Source organism: Balaenoptera ricei, chromosome X, assembly GCF_028023285.1.
Source record: "Balaenoptera ricei isolate mBalRic1 chromosome X, mBalRic1.hap2, whole genome shotgun sequence".
In the NCBI taxonomy this organism is placed as follows: Eukaryota; Metazoa; Chordata; class Mammalia; order Artiodactyla; family Balaenopteridae; genus Balaenoptera; species Balaenoptera ricei.
This window is the reverse complement of record NC_082660.1, coordinates 122,492,243-122,509,723: the sequence shown is the minus strand read 5'-3', so window position 1 is coordinate 122,509,723 and position 17,481 is coordinate 122,492,243. Positions and strand designations below refer to the sequence as shown.

Sequence of the window (17,481 nt, the reverse complement as noted above, 5' to 3'; positions counted from 1 at the left end):
CCCGTGCGCCTAGAGCCCGTGCTCCGCAACAAGAGAAGCCCCCGCTCGCCGCAACTAGAGAAAGCCCGTGTGCAGCAATGAAGACCCAACGCAGCCAAAAATAAAATATGAATAAATAATTTTAAAAAAGAATTAAAAAAATAACTCAAGTGAATATTTAAGCATCTCTTTGTTTTATTTACCAGTACAAATTATTACTGTGATTTTACTGTGGGAAAATGCAAGTCAATAATACATACCATTAAAATACTATCTTGGTGAAAAGATGTGAAAAGAACCATTAATCAATGCATATTTAGTCTGCAAAACATCTCAAGCATTGCTCCCAAACAGGCAGAGTGTGGAAAGCAGTAAGCAAGGCTTGTATTAATACTTGAATAAAAGTTATGACTCTTGAGAAGTCATTTTGTGTGTGTCCAGACACATGCAGGATGATTGGCATGTCCAGTTTATTGTGGTACTTTCTACTCAACTCATTCAATGCTTTGCAGTTAAATTAATGGATTCAGTTGATGAGCCTTGAAAGTCTAACTAGGCTGGTAAATCAAGGGAATGCTGTTGAACCAATATGTCTGGAATTCAAAAAAAAAAACACTGAGGTAGGCAGAATCAAATATATTCACATTCTAAACCCTAGAATCTGTGAATATGTTAATTTACATAGCAAAAGGGAGGTTAAATTAAGGAAATGCGATGGGGAGAGTAAGGTGAAATACCCAGGTGGGTCCAATGTAATCAGTCTTATAAAAGGAAGGTAGTAGAATTAGGGTCAGAGAGAGAGAGCGGCTGTGATGGTGGAAGCAGAGGTTGGAATGATGTTCTGAAGATTGATGAAGGGACTTTGAGGCAAGAAACGCCAGCATTCTCTGAAACCTGGAAAAGGCAAGGAGATATAGTCTCCCCTGGAGTCTCTAGAAGGAATGCAGCCCTGCCAATACCTTTTTCACTGAGTCATGCACACTTCAGACTTCTGCCTCTCAGAATTTTAAGATAATAAACTCGTGTTGTTTTAAGCTTCTATGTTTGTAGCAATTTGTTACAGCAGCTATAGTAACTAATACTGATACTCACTTAATTAGGTAAAGAGTTTATAGCTTTAGAAACAAAAGGGAGAAACATGGACTAGATGATAGGATAGGTAAGTGGCATCACACCTGGTGGAAATATATACAAATATGAACGGAGCAATGTTAACATGGCTAGAGAATGCCTTCACATGCTAACTGGCTTTGTGCTTAGCCTTGGCTCTTTCATCAGTTTCTCTGAAGACATAGAAGGCAAATGGCTTGGATGAATCTCAAGGGAATTATTCTGAATGAAACCAGCTGATCTCAAAAGGTTACATGCTGTATGATTGCATTTATATACTTTTCATTTTTTGTTGTGATGAAATTAACATAACATAAAATTAACCATTTTAAAGCACACATTTCAGCAGCATTTAAGACATTCACAATGTTGTGCAACCACCACTTATATCAAGTTCCAATCATTTTCATCATCCCAAAAGGAAACCCTGTACCCATTAAGTAGTCATTCCCCACTCAACCATCTCCCAGCCCCTGACAAAACCAATCTGCTTTCTGTCTCTATAGATTGACCAATTCTGGATATTTCATACAAATGGGATCATGCAACATATGACTTTTTGTATCTGGTTTCTTTCACTCGGCATATTTTCAAGGCTCATCCACATCATAGCATGTATCAGTACTTCATTCCTTTTTATGGCTTAATTATGTCCCATTGTATGAACACACCACAATTGTTTATTCACTCATCCACTGATGGACAATTCAGTTGTTTCCACTTTTTGGCTATTGTGAATAGTAAGGCTGAGAGCATTTATGTACAAGTTTTTGTTTGAATGTTTTCAAATCTTTGGGTATACACCCAGGAGTGGAATTGCTGTGTCATATTGTAATTCTGTGTCTATCCTTATGCCAGCACCACACTGTTTTGATCATTGTAGCTTTGTAGTAAATTTGAAATTGGAAAGTGTGAGCCCTGCAACATTATTTCCCCCAAATTGTATTGGCTATTCAGGGCCCCTTCCAATTTTATATAAATTTTAGTATCAGCTTTTCCATTTCTTCAAAAAAGGACATTAAAATTTTAATAGGATCACATTGAATCTGTAGATTGATTTTGGTAGTATTTGAATATTAACAATATTATGTCTTCAAATCCATGAACATGACATAGGAAAAGATTTTGCCTAAAAAGTTGGATTAACTTACTTTTGCCTGTAGATCTGTGAGGCTATTTTTCCTCTTGTGATTTTTTCCAATATGAATGCTATGCTTGCCTCATTCTCAGATTAGTTTAAAAGATAAATTATATTAGGATTGAAACTAGCACAGATCATCATAATGCGTCCTTCCTCTCCACCCCACTATTAACAGTGAAGCATTCTTCCTGATACATTAGTGTAAAACAAACAAACATCATAAAGAAAGTTGTTTTTCACTCATACAGTACTCTTTGAAGACACATGGTCTTAAAAAAAATAATGTTTAAAATACTTCTAGTTCTCTAAACCAAAAGTGAAGCAAAAAGTGGGAAGAAGTACTATAAGAAGTACTGTGAAGGAATCAGAAGAAAAAATATTTTAAAAAAATGATCTGAATAAACACTTTTCCAAAGAAGACATACAGATTGCCAACAGGTACATAAAAAGATGCTCTACATCACTAATTATTAGAGAAATGCAAATCAAAATTACAATGAGATACCACCTCACACCTGTTAGAATGGCTATTATCAAAAAGACAAGGGCTTCCCTGGTGGCGCAGTGGTTGAGAATCTGCCTGCCAATGCAGGGGACACGGGTTCGAGCCCTGGTCTGGGAAGATCCCACATGCCGTGGAGCAACTGGGCCCGTGAGCCACAACTACTGAGCCTGCGCGTCTGGAGCCTGTGCTCCGCAACAAGAGAGGCCGCGATAGTGAGAGGCCCGCACACCGCGATGAAGAGTGGCCCCCACTTGCCACAACTGGAGAAAGCCCTCACACAGAAAACGAAGACCCAACACAGCCATAAATAAATAAATAAATAAATAAATAAATAAATAAATAAAAATTAAAACTCATTAAAAAAAAAAAAAAGACAAGAGATGACAAGTGTTGGTGAGGAGGTGGAGAAAAGGGAACCCTTGTGCACTGTTGGTGGGAATGTAAATTGGTGCAGCCACCATGGAAAACAGGATGGAGGTTCCTCAAAAAAATAAAAATAGAACTATTATATGATCCAGCAATCCCACTTCTGAGTATTAATCTGAAGAAAATGAAAACACTAATTAGAAAAGATATATGCCACCCAATGTTCACTGCAGCTTATCTTCAAATGCCACGATATGGAAACAACCTAAGTGCCCACCAGTGTATGAATGTATAAAGAAGATGTGGTATATACACAGTGAAATATTATTCAGTTATAAAAAATAATGAAATCTTGCCATTTATTTGCAACAACAAGGATAGACCTGTAAATCTTTAGAAGACAGATTTAGGACTTACCACAGCTCCCCAACATTGGAATATTTTTCCTCCTAGTCACTGCAAATATTTGAGTGGAAACGAAAAAGCCATGTGTCAAGAATGTCAAAGAGAGATTCCTACACAGAAAAGGAGGTTGGACTTGATAAACTTTCAAATAGTTTTCAACACTGAGATTCTATGGCTTAAATCTAGGAAGGTAAATTGACATATGGCAAAGCAATACATTGATTATTTAATTTCATAACTGCTCAGAGAGGGAGGAATCCATGTTATACTATACCCTTTGAAGAAGATTTTATGGTGTGAACTGTGAACCAAGTACTGAAATTAGAAATAGTTATTTTGACAGTGATAAAAAGTAACTAGGCTATACATTTTCATAAATATATGTGTGTTAATGTATATACACACAGATATATGTTTGTGTGCATATATATGTATGTATATATGTGTGTATATAAATTATATATATATATATACCTATATATAATTCTTAACTATAGACTTTGAAAATTGTCTCTCTGTAAATGTTAAGCAACCTCTTTGAGTTAAATTTCCTCAATAATAAAATGAGAATGACCATGTACCTAGTTCATAGGGTTTCTAGGAAAATTATATGGAAAAACATGTAAATTGTTTAGTTCTTTGTCTGGCACATCAGGCTCTCAATAATCCACCTATGTGCTTTTTATTTATTTATTTATGGCCACGTTGGGTCTTCGTTCCTGCACGCGGGCTTTCTCTAGTTGCAGCGAGTGGGGGCTACTCTTCATTGCGGTGTGCGGGCTTCTCATTGCAGTGGCTTCTCTTGTTGTGGAGCACGGGCTCTAGGCATGCGGTCTTCGGTAGTCGTGGCACATGGGCTCAGTCGTTGTGGCGCACGGGCTTAGTTGCTCTGCGGCATGTGGGATCTTCCGGGACCAGGGCTCGAACCCGTGTCCCCTGCATTGGCAGGCGGATTCTTAACCGCTGCACCACCAGGGAAGTCCTGTGCTTATTATTGATATGCATACCTTGAAGCCTTGATAGGCAGTGAAAGACTCAGTTTTATTTAGCATATAAATGTTCTTTCCAAGTTAAATTACTCTTCATACGAACCTTAATTTTTCACGCACATTATTCTATACATTGCCATTTAATTGAACAAGTGCCTCTGCTACCTAAAGCTACAACCAATGCTACAGAGTAGAAGTTTTAAGCTGGATGCAAGGCCAGAAATTCCCTTTTATAAATGCTGACGTTGGCTCAGGTAAGTCATCTTGTTGTTGATGTCTGGTCATACCTTGTGATGAGAATGATATATGCATTCCACAAAAATGTTGACTGTTAGCTTTTTCTACACGGCCTATTTCTAGCTACAATATCTCATGTTATATTGAGATATATTAAATATGAAGTAATTCCACAAATAAGATAAACAGGAACTCCATCACATGGTTTGTAGTAAGTACAGTGTCCTGCCGTGATTGTATATTCATTGTACTGAATCTTTTTATGGTATATTGATGAGCCAGTATTAAAAAGAACTACACTGAGTGGCAATTGTCCTTCAAGAAGATTTTTAATTCTACCAACTTTTAAGAATGAGGGCTCTTAATTGGTTCTCTGACTTTTATAGTTTTAACTCTATCCTGACGATTCCCAAATCTATGTTGCCGACCTAGAATACTCCCCTGATACCTGCTGGTCATTTCCATTTGGCTGGTTCACTAGCACTACCAGCTAAATAAACATACCCAAAATGTAACTTGTCATCTTCCTTGGAAGTCCTGCCCTTTCTCCTATGTTTTCCATGTCATACATCCTGTCACTAGGACAGGATCTTTGGAGCCCTCTTAGACTCCCCCTCTCTTTCATCCCCCCATTTGGTCAACTACCCAAATTTCTGGATTTTACTCCTAGAAGTTTCTTCCACCACCTTATCTCCATCCCTCCCAACCACTGCACTAGTTTAAGCTCATCATCTCTCCTGGATTAACCTAACATTAGTCTATTTAATAATTTCCCTGTCTCTACCCTTATTTACTTCAGTGTATGCTCCATATGATGTCAGAATAGCCCATCTAAAAGAGAAGTCTGACTGTATGACTCTTCTGCTAAAAACGTTTCAATGGCTCACTACTGTTCCCAAAACTAAGTACAAGCTGTCTGACTTCATAAACCTAGTTTTTCATGATCTGACATGTGCCTACCTTTCCAGCTCTGTCTTTCACAACCCCTGACTTGGACTTGACATTCCAGCAACACAGAAATATGTTCAGTTCACGTAAAGAGTTGCCAGGTTTAGAAAATATAAATACAGGACACCTAGTTAAATTTGAATTTCAAACAAACAATGAATGCTTTTTTAGTATGAGTGTATCCCGTGTAACATGCTGTTTTGTACCTTTTCAGTAGTCCATACTATCACATCTCCCTGTAATGCACTTGCCAATTTTAAGATTCAAATCAATTACTACCTCTTGTAGTGTGCCCATCCTCCACACTCCCTCCCACCAATCCTGAAAGAATCAGATAGCTCTCTTAATGTCACATACTGTAATTGTTATTTTTTGTGTCTTCCTCTGTCAGTGAGATTCCTTGAGGGCAGGAACCATATCTTATTTGTCTCTGTATTGCCACTGTCCAGCTTGGTGACAGATACATAGTAGATACTTAGTAAATATTTGATGAATATATGATTCTTCTCATACTAATGGTTATATTTTCTCTTTATACCCAACAGGAAGAATATTTTTACTACTGCACAAAAGAAAATGAGAAGAAAACCCTTCCCAAAATACAGCCCTAAACTCAAAGTTGATAGGACAGTGTATTTTCCCCTAGAGATTGAACAATTAAAGTACATTAATAGAAACGAATTTTTCTTTTTTCTTTTTTCTTTTTTTTTTTAACATTGTGAAACCTATTACATTACATGAATTTTCAGCAGCTTCTTTGACCTCAAAACTATATGATGAAGTGGCTCATATCATTTGATTTTTGACTTATGCTCCCGTACATCTTTAAACATATATTTTCCATATTTCAAAGACCTATGGGCATTGGTAACTGACAGACGTAATCCCAGTTAACAACCTAAGAAGGAACTCACACTAACACTTTAGTAAGGTACAAGTTTATTTGCCTCTTGCCTACAATTTTTTTTAACATCTTTATTGGAGTATAATTGCTTTACAATGGTGTGTTAGTTTCTGCTTTATAACAAAGTGAATCAGTCATACATATACATTACATTTTATTTCACTAAGGATAAGCTTTTACTTAGCACTTGAAAAAGAATGTGTTTGAATATCCATTAAAAAGTGAGTCAGCTGCAAATTTGATATTCAATTCTATGCTTGTGGAGAAGACAGGTAAACACATTCATCAGTGAGTAAGCGAAGGTTAGGCATATGGAGAATCTGAACACTGGGATGAAATTTCTGCTACCCGTCTACCCTGTTTTCAAAGCATACTCTTTAGTAGTTCTTTAAATTATGCATTGATTCTTAAACTTATAATATTCTCTAGTTTTAGTCATAGAGATTACAGCAAAATTTGCTTTATACTGTGCTCAAGACATCTTGCTGCTACGTTTGGCTGCTGAACAGATACCTGAAAATGGAAGGATCCTGGGTTTCACAGGTTGCTTAAAAAAATATATGGATGGGACTTGAGGGTGGGCATGTTAGTTTGCGAGGGATGGCAAAACAAAGTACCACAAACTGGCTAAACTGGATGTTTGAAACAGTAGACATTGGTGTCTCTCAGTTCTGGAGGCTAGAAATCTGAAATCATGATGTCAGCAAGGTTGGTTCCTTAGGAGGATTCTGAGGGAGCATCTGTTTCGTGCCCCTCTCCTAGCTTCCAGGGACGGCTAGCAATACTTTGTATTCCTTGGCTTGTAGATGCCTCATTCCAATCTCTGACTCCACCTTTCTGTGGTGTTCTTCCTGTATCTGTGTCTTCACATCATTTCCTTTTTTTATAAGTACACCAGTCATATTGGATTCGAGCCTACAATAATGACTTGATTACATCTGCAAAGAACCTATTCTCAAATAAAGTCACTTTCACAGATACTGAGAATTAGAACTTCAACATATCTTTTGGGGGGGGGGCACAGTTCAACCCATAACAGTCTTCCCTTTGCATCCCCCCAAATTCATGTACTTCCCATGTACAAAATACATTAATCCCATCCCAACATCCCCCAAAGTCTTAACCCATTCCAGCATCAACTTTAAGTCCAAAATATCATCTAAGTATAATCAACTAAAGTCTCAAATCTTATCATATACATCATTTAAATAAGTTATGGGTGAGACTATGAGTATGGTCCACCTTGGGGCATAATTCTTCTCCATCTATAGACCCGTGAAACCTGGAAAAGAAATTGTCTGCTTCAAAGATACAGTTATAGAACAGGCTTAAGATAGACATCCTAGGGACTTCCCTGGTGGTGCAGTGGTTCAGCGCTTCCACTGCAGGTGGTCCGGGTTCGATCCCTGGTCGGGGACTAAGATCCCGCATGCTGTGCGGCATGGCCAAAAAAAAAAAAAAAAAAAGAAATATATATATATATATATATATATATATATATATATATAAAGATAGACGTCCTATTCTAAAAGGGAGAAATTGGAAGAAAAAAAAAAAAGGTGTCATTAATCTAAACTAAGTTCACAGCACAGCAGGGCAAGTTTCACCAGGTTCCAGGGCCTAAGAATAATTCTCTGTGACTTGATGCTCTGCCCTCTTAGCCCTGGACAGCAGCCCTACCGTCTGGAAACAAGGAGGTGGCCACTCTGCCCCCTTGGCCTGTGCTCTTTCTGGCCTTTGCATCCATGGCTCTGCCCTTAGAGTCATGCTTCCTTCACTTTGTCCCACCTCTGTCCCTTTCAATCTAGGCTAGCAATGCCATGTTGGTATACTTCTCAAAAACCTTTTCTGTCTTCCATGAATGTCAAGGGAATTCACCCCATTTGACATGGGGTTTCTCCCAGATCCTTCCAGGATCACCACATTCCTATTGCTGACTTTTGCTGAGATGGTTGATTGGATCCACAAAGCACGTACCTAATCAATTCAGCCAACAGTTGTTCAGCCACACCCTTGGCCTTGTTTCCAGATCATGATATCTGGATAGACTGAGAATTTTCCAAATCATGAAGCGCTGGTTGCTTTTGGCTTAATAATTTATTCCTTAATTTATATCTTTACTCTCGCATTTTAACATACGCAGTAAGAAGAAATCAGGCTATATCTTCCATACTTCGAAAATTTTCTCAGCTGAATATCCAGGTTTATAGTTTATAAGTTCTACATTTCACCCAACAAAAAAAACACAATTCAAACAAATTTTCTGCCACTTTATAACGTGGATTGCTTTTCCTTCAGTGCTCAATAATGCATTCATCATTCCCTTTTAAGGCCTCACCAGAAGTGCTTTAGCGTTCATATTTTTACCATCCTCTCTTAAAGGCAATCTAGGCTTTTTAAAAAAAATCAACACTTAGGAATTCTTCCAACCTCTACCCATTATCCAATTCCAAATCTGCTTCTATATTTTAGATATTTGTTACAGTAGCAACGCACTTCCTGGTACCCAAATCTGTATTTGTTTTCTTGGGCTGCCAAAACAAAGTACTACAAACCGGATGGCTAAAAACAGCAGAACTTTATTGTCTCACAGTTCTTTGGTTTAAATGATTTGGTTTAAAAGAGTATGAAACCTTGTAAAAATACATAGCAACCAGACATCTAGATATATGATTCAGAATAATTAGGCAGAGATTTATAAGATTCTGATTTCATACTAATTACGTCTCCTGACAATTACGTTTTAGGTTCTAAGTAGCTAAGTAGCAATTGCTTATAGTTTGAAATGCATATATTAAATGCAAATATCTATTCCACTAGCAACAACTTTAGCCCAAATTGAGCAATTTAACTGGCTTGGCCATGGTAATGGTTAAACCAGTCATTCATGGAGATAAAGTATGTGCTAATTAGGTTTGCAGATGACACTAACTAGTGAATTTGCTAGTACATTTAAATTGGGATTTAAATTCAAAGTGACTTGAATACTTAGAGAAATGATCTTTCAGAAATAGAAATTCAATAGATGTAAGTGCATGATCTGGCATAGTTGGCTAGAATGAGTAGCTGACTCTTAGCTACCTCCCTACTTCCTGCCTCCAATCCATTTTATCCCTCAAGATTGTCCTTCCTCAAACATAGCTCAGATCATGTCAGCATACTTCTCAAAAATCATCAAGGCTCCCCATTGCTCAACACATTAGTTACCAACTCCTCACTCTAGCACTTAAGGCCTCAATATTTTTTTCAAATATCATCAAGGTTCCCAGATATTTGGAAATTAAACAACACATTTTTACTAACACATGCTTCAAAAGAAATTATTGAAGGAAATTAGAAAATATTTTGAACTGAATGAAAATCTAAATACATCATATCACAATTTTTGGGACTTGGCTAAAGAAGAGCTAAGTGGGAAATTTATGTCATTAAATGCTTATATTAGAGAGGAAGAAAAGACTCAATTTGATAACATCAGCTCCTACCTTGAGAAATTATAAAACTAAATTAAACCCAAGGCAAGAAGAATGATAGTAATAATATAGATAAGAGCAGAAACCAATGAAATTGAAATTAGAAAAACAATAAATAATATCAATGGAACAAAACTGTTCCTTCGAGAAGATCAAAGAAGCTGAAATATCTGAGAATTTTTTTAAAAGACTGTTGTAAAACAATGGTTTTGGACACTGTCTTAGTCAGCTTAGGCTCCTATAAAAAGATACCATAAACTGAGTGACTTATTAACAACAGAACTTTATATCTCATAGTTCTGAAGGCTAGAAGGGTGAGATCATGGTGCCAGCATGGTTGGGTTCTGGTGAAAGCTCTCTTCCAGGTTGCAGACTGTTAACTTCTCATTATCCTTACGTGGCAGAAAGAGAACTAGCTAGCTTTCTGGCCTCTTTTAAGGGCACCAATCCCATTCATGAGGGCTCCACCTTCACGACCTAATTACCTCCCAAAGACCTCACCTCCAAACACATAAGGACTTGGGGGAGACACAACTATTCAGTCCATTGCAGACATAGTTTAAAGTATATGAAACTGTGCATATAGAGAAAATGACAGATAATATAGGAGTTTGCAGAAAGGGCAAAAATGACAGGATACTTATAATCATATAAACAAAAAAATGTCTTATAGTAGTAATTTGTAATTGTTTAAAAGTGTGGAATAGTGATCAAATTATTTAGATCTAGAGCAAATGCATATAAAGGAAACAAGGTGATAATGTGGGAAAATTAGGAACAGTTTTAATTTTCAAGAGGAAAATGCTAGCCAATTTATTAAGTGGTATTGGTAAAAAAAATAGTATTGGCGGAGTTACTGGTGCTTATTAATTCACTTGTATCTTTATTATTATTTTTTTCTTAAATTGAAGTATAGTTTCACTTGCATCCTTTTTTTTGGAGAATGTGAACCTATGTTGTAAAAATGGAAAAATAAAAGTATTGTAAGATTATTCCATTGCAAAGAAATAAATAATGTGTATATGTTTTACAACTGAAAAATCCATAGAAACACATTTGGATCAAAATCACTTGGTAAAACTCAGGGATTGATTAGTTCCAGAAAGTTGGCCATGGTCCAATAAAGAGAAATTGTTTACATGAAGAAAGCGGCTATGTGGTTGTTCTAATAAAAAAAAAGAAAGAAAAAAAGAAAGAAAAGTAAAGAACAAGGAACAAACAATACAGTGATGAGAATATCCTAAGGTATAAATAATATTGAATCACATCAATAAGCATTAATGGCTTTGTTAGGGCAGTGTGTGAATGAAACCATTAAAATAGTGGAATTGTTGAGTGTAGAAAATGAGTATGTGAAATACAGCTAACAACAAAGCACATAATATATACAGTAGAGAAGATTGTCAAAATTATCAATTATAGCACTTTTTACATGATATTTACTTTGTGAAAGATAACCATGTGTTGAGAAACTGTGTGTTGATAATAGTCTATGAAAGAAAATGATGAACATTCTAATGAAAATGTTGCGTCAGTCATAAGAAAATAAAAGTGCATTTTCAGGCACAACCTGGAATTAATGCAGTAATGACGGAAGAACGTATTTTTAAAATAACATGATTTATTTATTATGCGCTCTGACAAGAGACATATAAACAACACTCATAGTAATGAACGTGATAATTATAATTCCTTCTCCCCCAATCGCCTGTGTACTGTCCTTCGTATAAATATTGGATCTAATCATATCATGGAGAATATGATTTAGATGTAAATATAATTTTCCCTTTTAAAATATAAGTTAATACTTCTTCTGGATTCTTATCTGTGCAGCACTGTCTTTGAAAGTACGAGGGAAGTTGGATGGCTACGCATAGCTTACTAATTGGATTGCATTTCTTTTTCTTTCTAGTCAGATAAGCAGTAGGCATGCCAGAAGCTGGGTAGAATCCAGCAAGAGGTTGATCAATTTTTTGCAAACAAACCATTTAGAGGATGTGTATTTATTTTTGGCAGTCAAAATTACATTTTAAAATATTTATAAAGGTAATTCATATGTGTTTCAAAAATGTTGGGAAATTTTAAAACCATGAATAAGAAAATAAAGAAATCAATTATATTTCCACTAGCAGAGAAATACATTGTTGACATTTTGCTGTATATTCTCCTAGCTGTATGTAAGTATGTCTATATTAACATAAATGTGTCCCATAGCCTTTCAATCCTGGTTTTAATTTGAATAAGATTGAAATTTTGGGACATTTGTCATGCCTAGATAATTTAGATTTTAAATTTGCATTATAGGACTTCTGCTTCTGGCCATAATGGAGTAAGAGGAACTGAACTCCTACCTGATATACCTAAAAATCCAGATGAAATATATGAAACAAGTTTTAACTGATTGGACATCAGGCCATGAAGGACAGTGATCTCTAAGAAATGGAAAGCAAATGAGTAAAGTCCTACGATATCCCAGTTTACTGCCTGGGAAGATAATGCAGGCCAATCCTCAATCCCAGACAGAATCTGGTGGCAACATAGACCGGCAGTCATAGCCACAGGACACCCGCCCTCTAGTGTCCCAACAGCTCAGAATCCGTGGGAGGCAGCCTGAGCTGGGGACAACACCTGGATCATTTTTCAATGCATGTTCACACCCAGCCCTTTTGCTGCAGAGTCTCTGAGGTGATTAGTCCCAGGGGTTGCCCCTCCAATTGCCCCCTCCTTGTGGCTGCGCACTGCCTTCCACTCTTCATTGGTGCCCCTGGCCTGTCTCAACTGGCAGACGTCGGTCACCACCCCACTCACTCACATAGCCCAGCTGCTACGGAGGGGTCCACTGCACACAGGGGCACATGCCAGCCTCCAGCAGGCATCAAGACAGCTCCCTGCCCGGGGACACTGGCAAGGGAGCACTGGACCACTAGAGGTGTCAAGAAATGGAGCTCACCCAAACGATGCAGGGGGGCAGCTGTGCTCTTCCTGACAGGACACAGGGGCGACTCTAAGGCAGCGGGTGGTGTCCGGCATGTGGCTGGTCCACTCCTCCCAATGACCTACCCACTCAGACCACACTGAGACTTCCAGCTGGTCATGAGGATGCCGAGATTTCCCAGCCTATTCTTGTAAGGCGTCCAGTACCACCCACCCAGATTCCCCACCATCTCTCCTTCTGGGCCCTGAACTCTGGACTCAGAGAGCCCTGACTGCCAGCCTGCCTGGGGCCCTCTGGACTCGGTTCTGTACGTGCTCTCTTGTGGGCTCTGGCAATTGCTCTCGCCAGGATGCTCTCAATGACCCTCACTGACTGAGAGTATCCTTCCCTGGCTCCTGGTCATTCTGGCCAAGTCCTCGCTTCTCAAAGTAAAGGGGAAAGGTCCTGCTGACATTTCAGAATTTTAAGTCATGCCCAGGGGAATCCCTTTACTCAGGACATCACTGCACAAATCCAGTTTTATATGCGTGAGGGATTAAGTTAATTTTCTGCTTAACCTAATGAGAAAATGGGAGACATACTAAAATAACTTTGACACAGTATTTGGGGCTGTTCCACTGGGAGCAGGGTCCAGTCTTCAGAGAAGAGGAAGTGACGAGCCGGTCAGCAGGCCAGGATCCAGAGCTGACAGGAGGGCACATGAAGGAAGACCAGTGGAAGCGTGCCTAACGCAGGAAAGTGCCAGGCCCGGACAGAAGTGCCAGCGCCTGGGCACACTCAGCTCCCAAGAAGCCCTGGGACCCAGGCAGGAGGGCCAGAGGTAAATAAAGCCCACAGACAGTCCCCAAGTCCAGTTTCTCACCGCCTCCTTCCTTCTTTAGGCCTGCTTTTAGCACACTGGACACAGGGCCCTTCTTTTTGTTGCCATGATGCAGTACTGGGAAGGGAAACGAACTCAGAGACAAAAGGTTGGCCTCAGGCTGGGAGTAGTGGGGACAGCCTGGACCTCGATGAATTCAGACCAGGGATCCAGTCCCAGCTCTGTCACTTACTGGACATGTGATACTGGGTCCATGGCCAAGTGGCCAATATGAGCCTTAGTTTCTTCATTTGTGAAGTGGGTTTAATAAGCCCTGACTTGTGGGACTGCTGGAATGTACAATATATAATGTAAGTCAAGCACATGGCCTGGCATTTAATGGATCTTTAATAATAGCAGTAATTCTAATATGATTCTGACCCCAGACTCTATCAGTCTCTCCTGGGATTGTGTGTGTGTGTGTGTGTGTGTGTGTGTGTGTGTGTGTGTGTGCGCGCGCGCTCCATGGCATCTCAGAGAACACACAGCACTCTAGGACATAAAACAAGTGAGCCCCAAATGCTGCTTTGTAAATAAAACTCAGTAAATTTTCCCTGTTAGTGGATATAATCTTTAATTTGGATATTGGGAAGTCTTCCCCAGTTGAATGCAACTCAAAGCTTCTGGAATTTGAGTCAAGGACTAACTCCTTTCCCCTCTCCCAGCTGCTCTTCCATCCAAACGACTATTTTCATTCATTCATCTCACCCCCACCAAAAATCTAGCCCTTGCTTAGAGTTGGCCAAATTGCACTCAAGATAACTTAATTAAAATGTCCTCTCAGTGGCATGGGCTCTGGATCTCCCAGGCCAGGGAAAAAGTGCCAGCCTCTGGGCACCACTTCAGAGAAATATCAGCCTTTTCTCAGGAAATCCTTGCAGATGATGTGTACAGAACACCAAGTCTGTGCACTGTGTTCAGTGGCGTGGGGACAGAGGGGCAGGACACCTGCTCCAGGTGGAGACTGGGCTATGTTCCTCCACGATCCCAGAGAAACTGCCAGGACCAGTTTTCCATTCTAGGCTTTTCTCTCACCTCTAAGACCCCACCTATAAGCACAAATGAGCCAGTGAGCCAGGACTCTCATTTATTAAGATTTAATTTCTCACACATTGTTTAATTAGCCAAGCAAATCGAGGTGTGTACCTTTAATCTTACAAAACAACAGACTAAATGGGATACAGGATTCTTAGGATAACCATCTTTTACATTTTTTTCTTCTACTTCTCGATCCCATCTATTTTACTCCTGGGCCCTTGCATGTTTCTAAGGAAATTCCTATTCCAATGCCATGTTATCCTGTTCCAGATCACAAAACATGATGAAAGACTTCCCAATTTGTTTTACAGACTAGCAAAATTCTTATTCTAAAGCCTGACAAACAGCAACAAATATGTGACCAACGTTATTCACGAACCTAGACTCTAAAGCTAAAAACCTTTAGGAAAAAAAAAGATAAAATCCGCAATGCAGCCCCCCACTATTTAGAACCTTGACTTCACACACAGAGTGGGGAATCTTCCTCTGACTTCACTCAGGGCAGGCGAGGCTGCTGGGCATGACACTGGGGCTGCCACTGGCCATGGCAGAAGTATCATCCCCTGCGGCAGCTCTGGCCTGGGCTCTCTCTTTCTCATCTCTCAAAGCTTCCTCATACCAGGGTGAGAACGCAGCGGGGTCAATCTCGTTGATCTTGGCAAAAAACTCCAGGACTTTCATCTTGCTGGTTTCGGCGTGGGCCCTCAGGCCCCACAGGAATTCGTACTGTGGAGGATCACTGTTGGGCACCTGCTGGCGCTCCAGGTACTTTTCCTCCACCAACTCTTTGGTGATGAGCTTCTTGGTCTCCCTGTAGCTGAGGTTCTTCTGCCCAACATACGCCGCAATAATACTCAGCACTTCCCAGACTTTCTCCTCAGGGGCACGGTCGCCCTGCATGAAGATCACACCCAGCATCAGTACCAGGACGCCGGTCTGGGGAATGCCCTGCTCATCACTCAGCATCCCGTTGTAGGTGAGGTCTAGTATCTTCACGAGCACATAGGAGTGGCTGGTGGGGTCCACTTCCTTCACTTCAATGCCAAAGACGATCTCCATGCAGTCACAGGCCTTGCAGAAGATCTCAGGGAAGTGGTCCTTGTGCTCTTTGACGATACTCCTCAGCATTTCTGCCTTCGTGATGGGCTCCTTTTTTACATGCTTGACACTTAAGAACTGCACCAATTCAGCCACCTTCTTGCTCACCTCGTCATGGAACAGGAACTCGGGAGCCTGGGAGGCGCTCACGCCCTCTTCCTGGCTGTGGGAGCCCTCATTTGATCTGCTCGATGGAGTGGCTTCGACGGCCACGGAGGAGGCGCAGCCTGCCTGGGGACTCTGGGGAACGCTCTGCGCTCCAGCAGCAGGCACAGCCTCTGCGGTGCCCTGGATCGAAGGAGAGCGTGAGGGGGCAGCGGCCTCCCCCTCCTCAGCTACGGCAACCTGTGCGCCCACCAGGCCCTGAGCCTCTTTCTCGGCCTGAAGGCCTACTGCAAGCACGTCGCACTGACTCTTCTGACTGTGAAGCATGATGATGCGTGTTGGGGGCAGCAGGCAGGGCTGTGGGCAGGGCGTGCTGATGGCGGCCAATTGATCTGCGGGAGAGAGTGTGAGAAACTCAACCCTGTCAGCTCTGACCACGGCCATCTTAATAGGTCTTCCCTTAGACAGTGCTCTGGGGGGGTCTCCTGTCTTCCTGACTGGTCTGTGCCCTAAGAACCAGTGGGAGGACCTGTGAAACTCCTCAGGGTGTAACCAGCCCGCTCAGCCTGCAGATTCCAGGTAAGACAGTAGGCTGTGCGAGGCCAGGCACTGTGGTGTCCCCTCTGTTCTGGTGTGTGTGGGGGGCCCACTGGTCGACATTCAGGGTCCTCACCTTGACTGACTCCCGGCCCTTCCTGGGCTTCCTCTGCTCTGCTGACCCGAGGACACATGCCTCAGACCAAGAGCCTTGCTCCCGGGGTTACTTGAGTCCCTATAAGAGGAACTGAGGGGCACCTCAGGCTGCAGACTGCAGTCACAACCCTGCCCCCAACCCCCAGCGCTGACAGGAGGGGGAAGGCCGGACTTTGGGACGCTCCCACCGTTCTGGGGTGGACGGCCCCATCAGTGCCCACTCGGGGTCCTCGTCTTCCTCCCGGCCAGGCAGGCCCGCGACCCACCCCTCTGCTGCTCTGAGACAGAACTCTCAGAACAAAGCTCACACTCCCGAGACCAAGAGGAGGGCACGCATTCGGCCACGCCTGCCCAGGGCCTCCCTGGGGTGACAGTAAGGGCTGGACGAACTCTGGGGACCCTGCTCTCCTGGAATACACAGATCATCACAGTCCCTGTCTTAAGGCCTGGGACTCCTCCCTCTGTTGACCTGAGGTCACCCTCCTTAAACCAAGGCCTCACTTCCTGAGACAGCGGAGGAGGAAGTGAAGGGGCGCCACACTCGACCACCACTCCCTGTGTCCTGTCATGGCTGCCAGCAGGGGCAGGGAGGCGCCGGGCCCCATCTGCTCTTCCACAGGGGGTCCGCCCCGCCCCCCACCTTCCAGTTAACTCCTGGCAGAGCCTGAGACTCGTGCCTCTGCTGCACTGAGGCTC

General features: G+C 41.3%; 1 protein-coding gene across 1 annotated transcript; it reads right to left on the bottom strand.

Annotated features, from left to right (window-relative positions):
* Positions 1-15,381: 15,381 nt before the first annotated feature.
* LOC132357198 (putative MAGE domain-containing protein MAGEA13P) lies at positions 15,382-16,419 on the bottom strand. Its single transcript, XM_059910477.1, has one exon. The coding sequence runs from the start codon at positions 16,417-16,419 to the stop codon at positions 15,382-15,384; it is 1,038 nt and encodes a 345-aa protein (XP_059766460.1).
* Between the last annotated feature and the right edge of the window lie 1,062 nt (positions 16,420-17,481).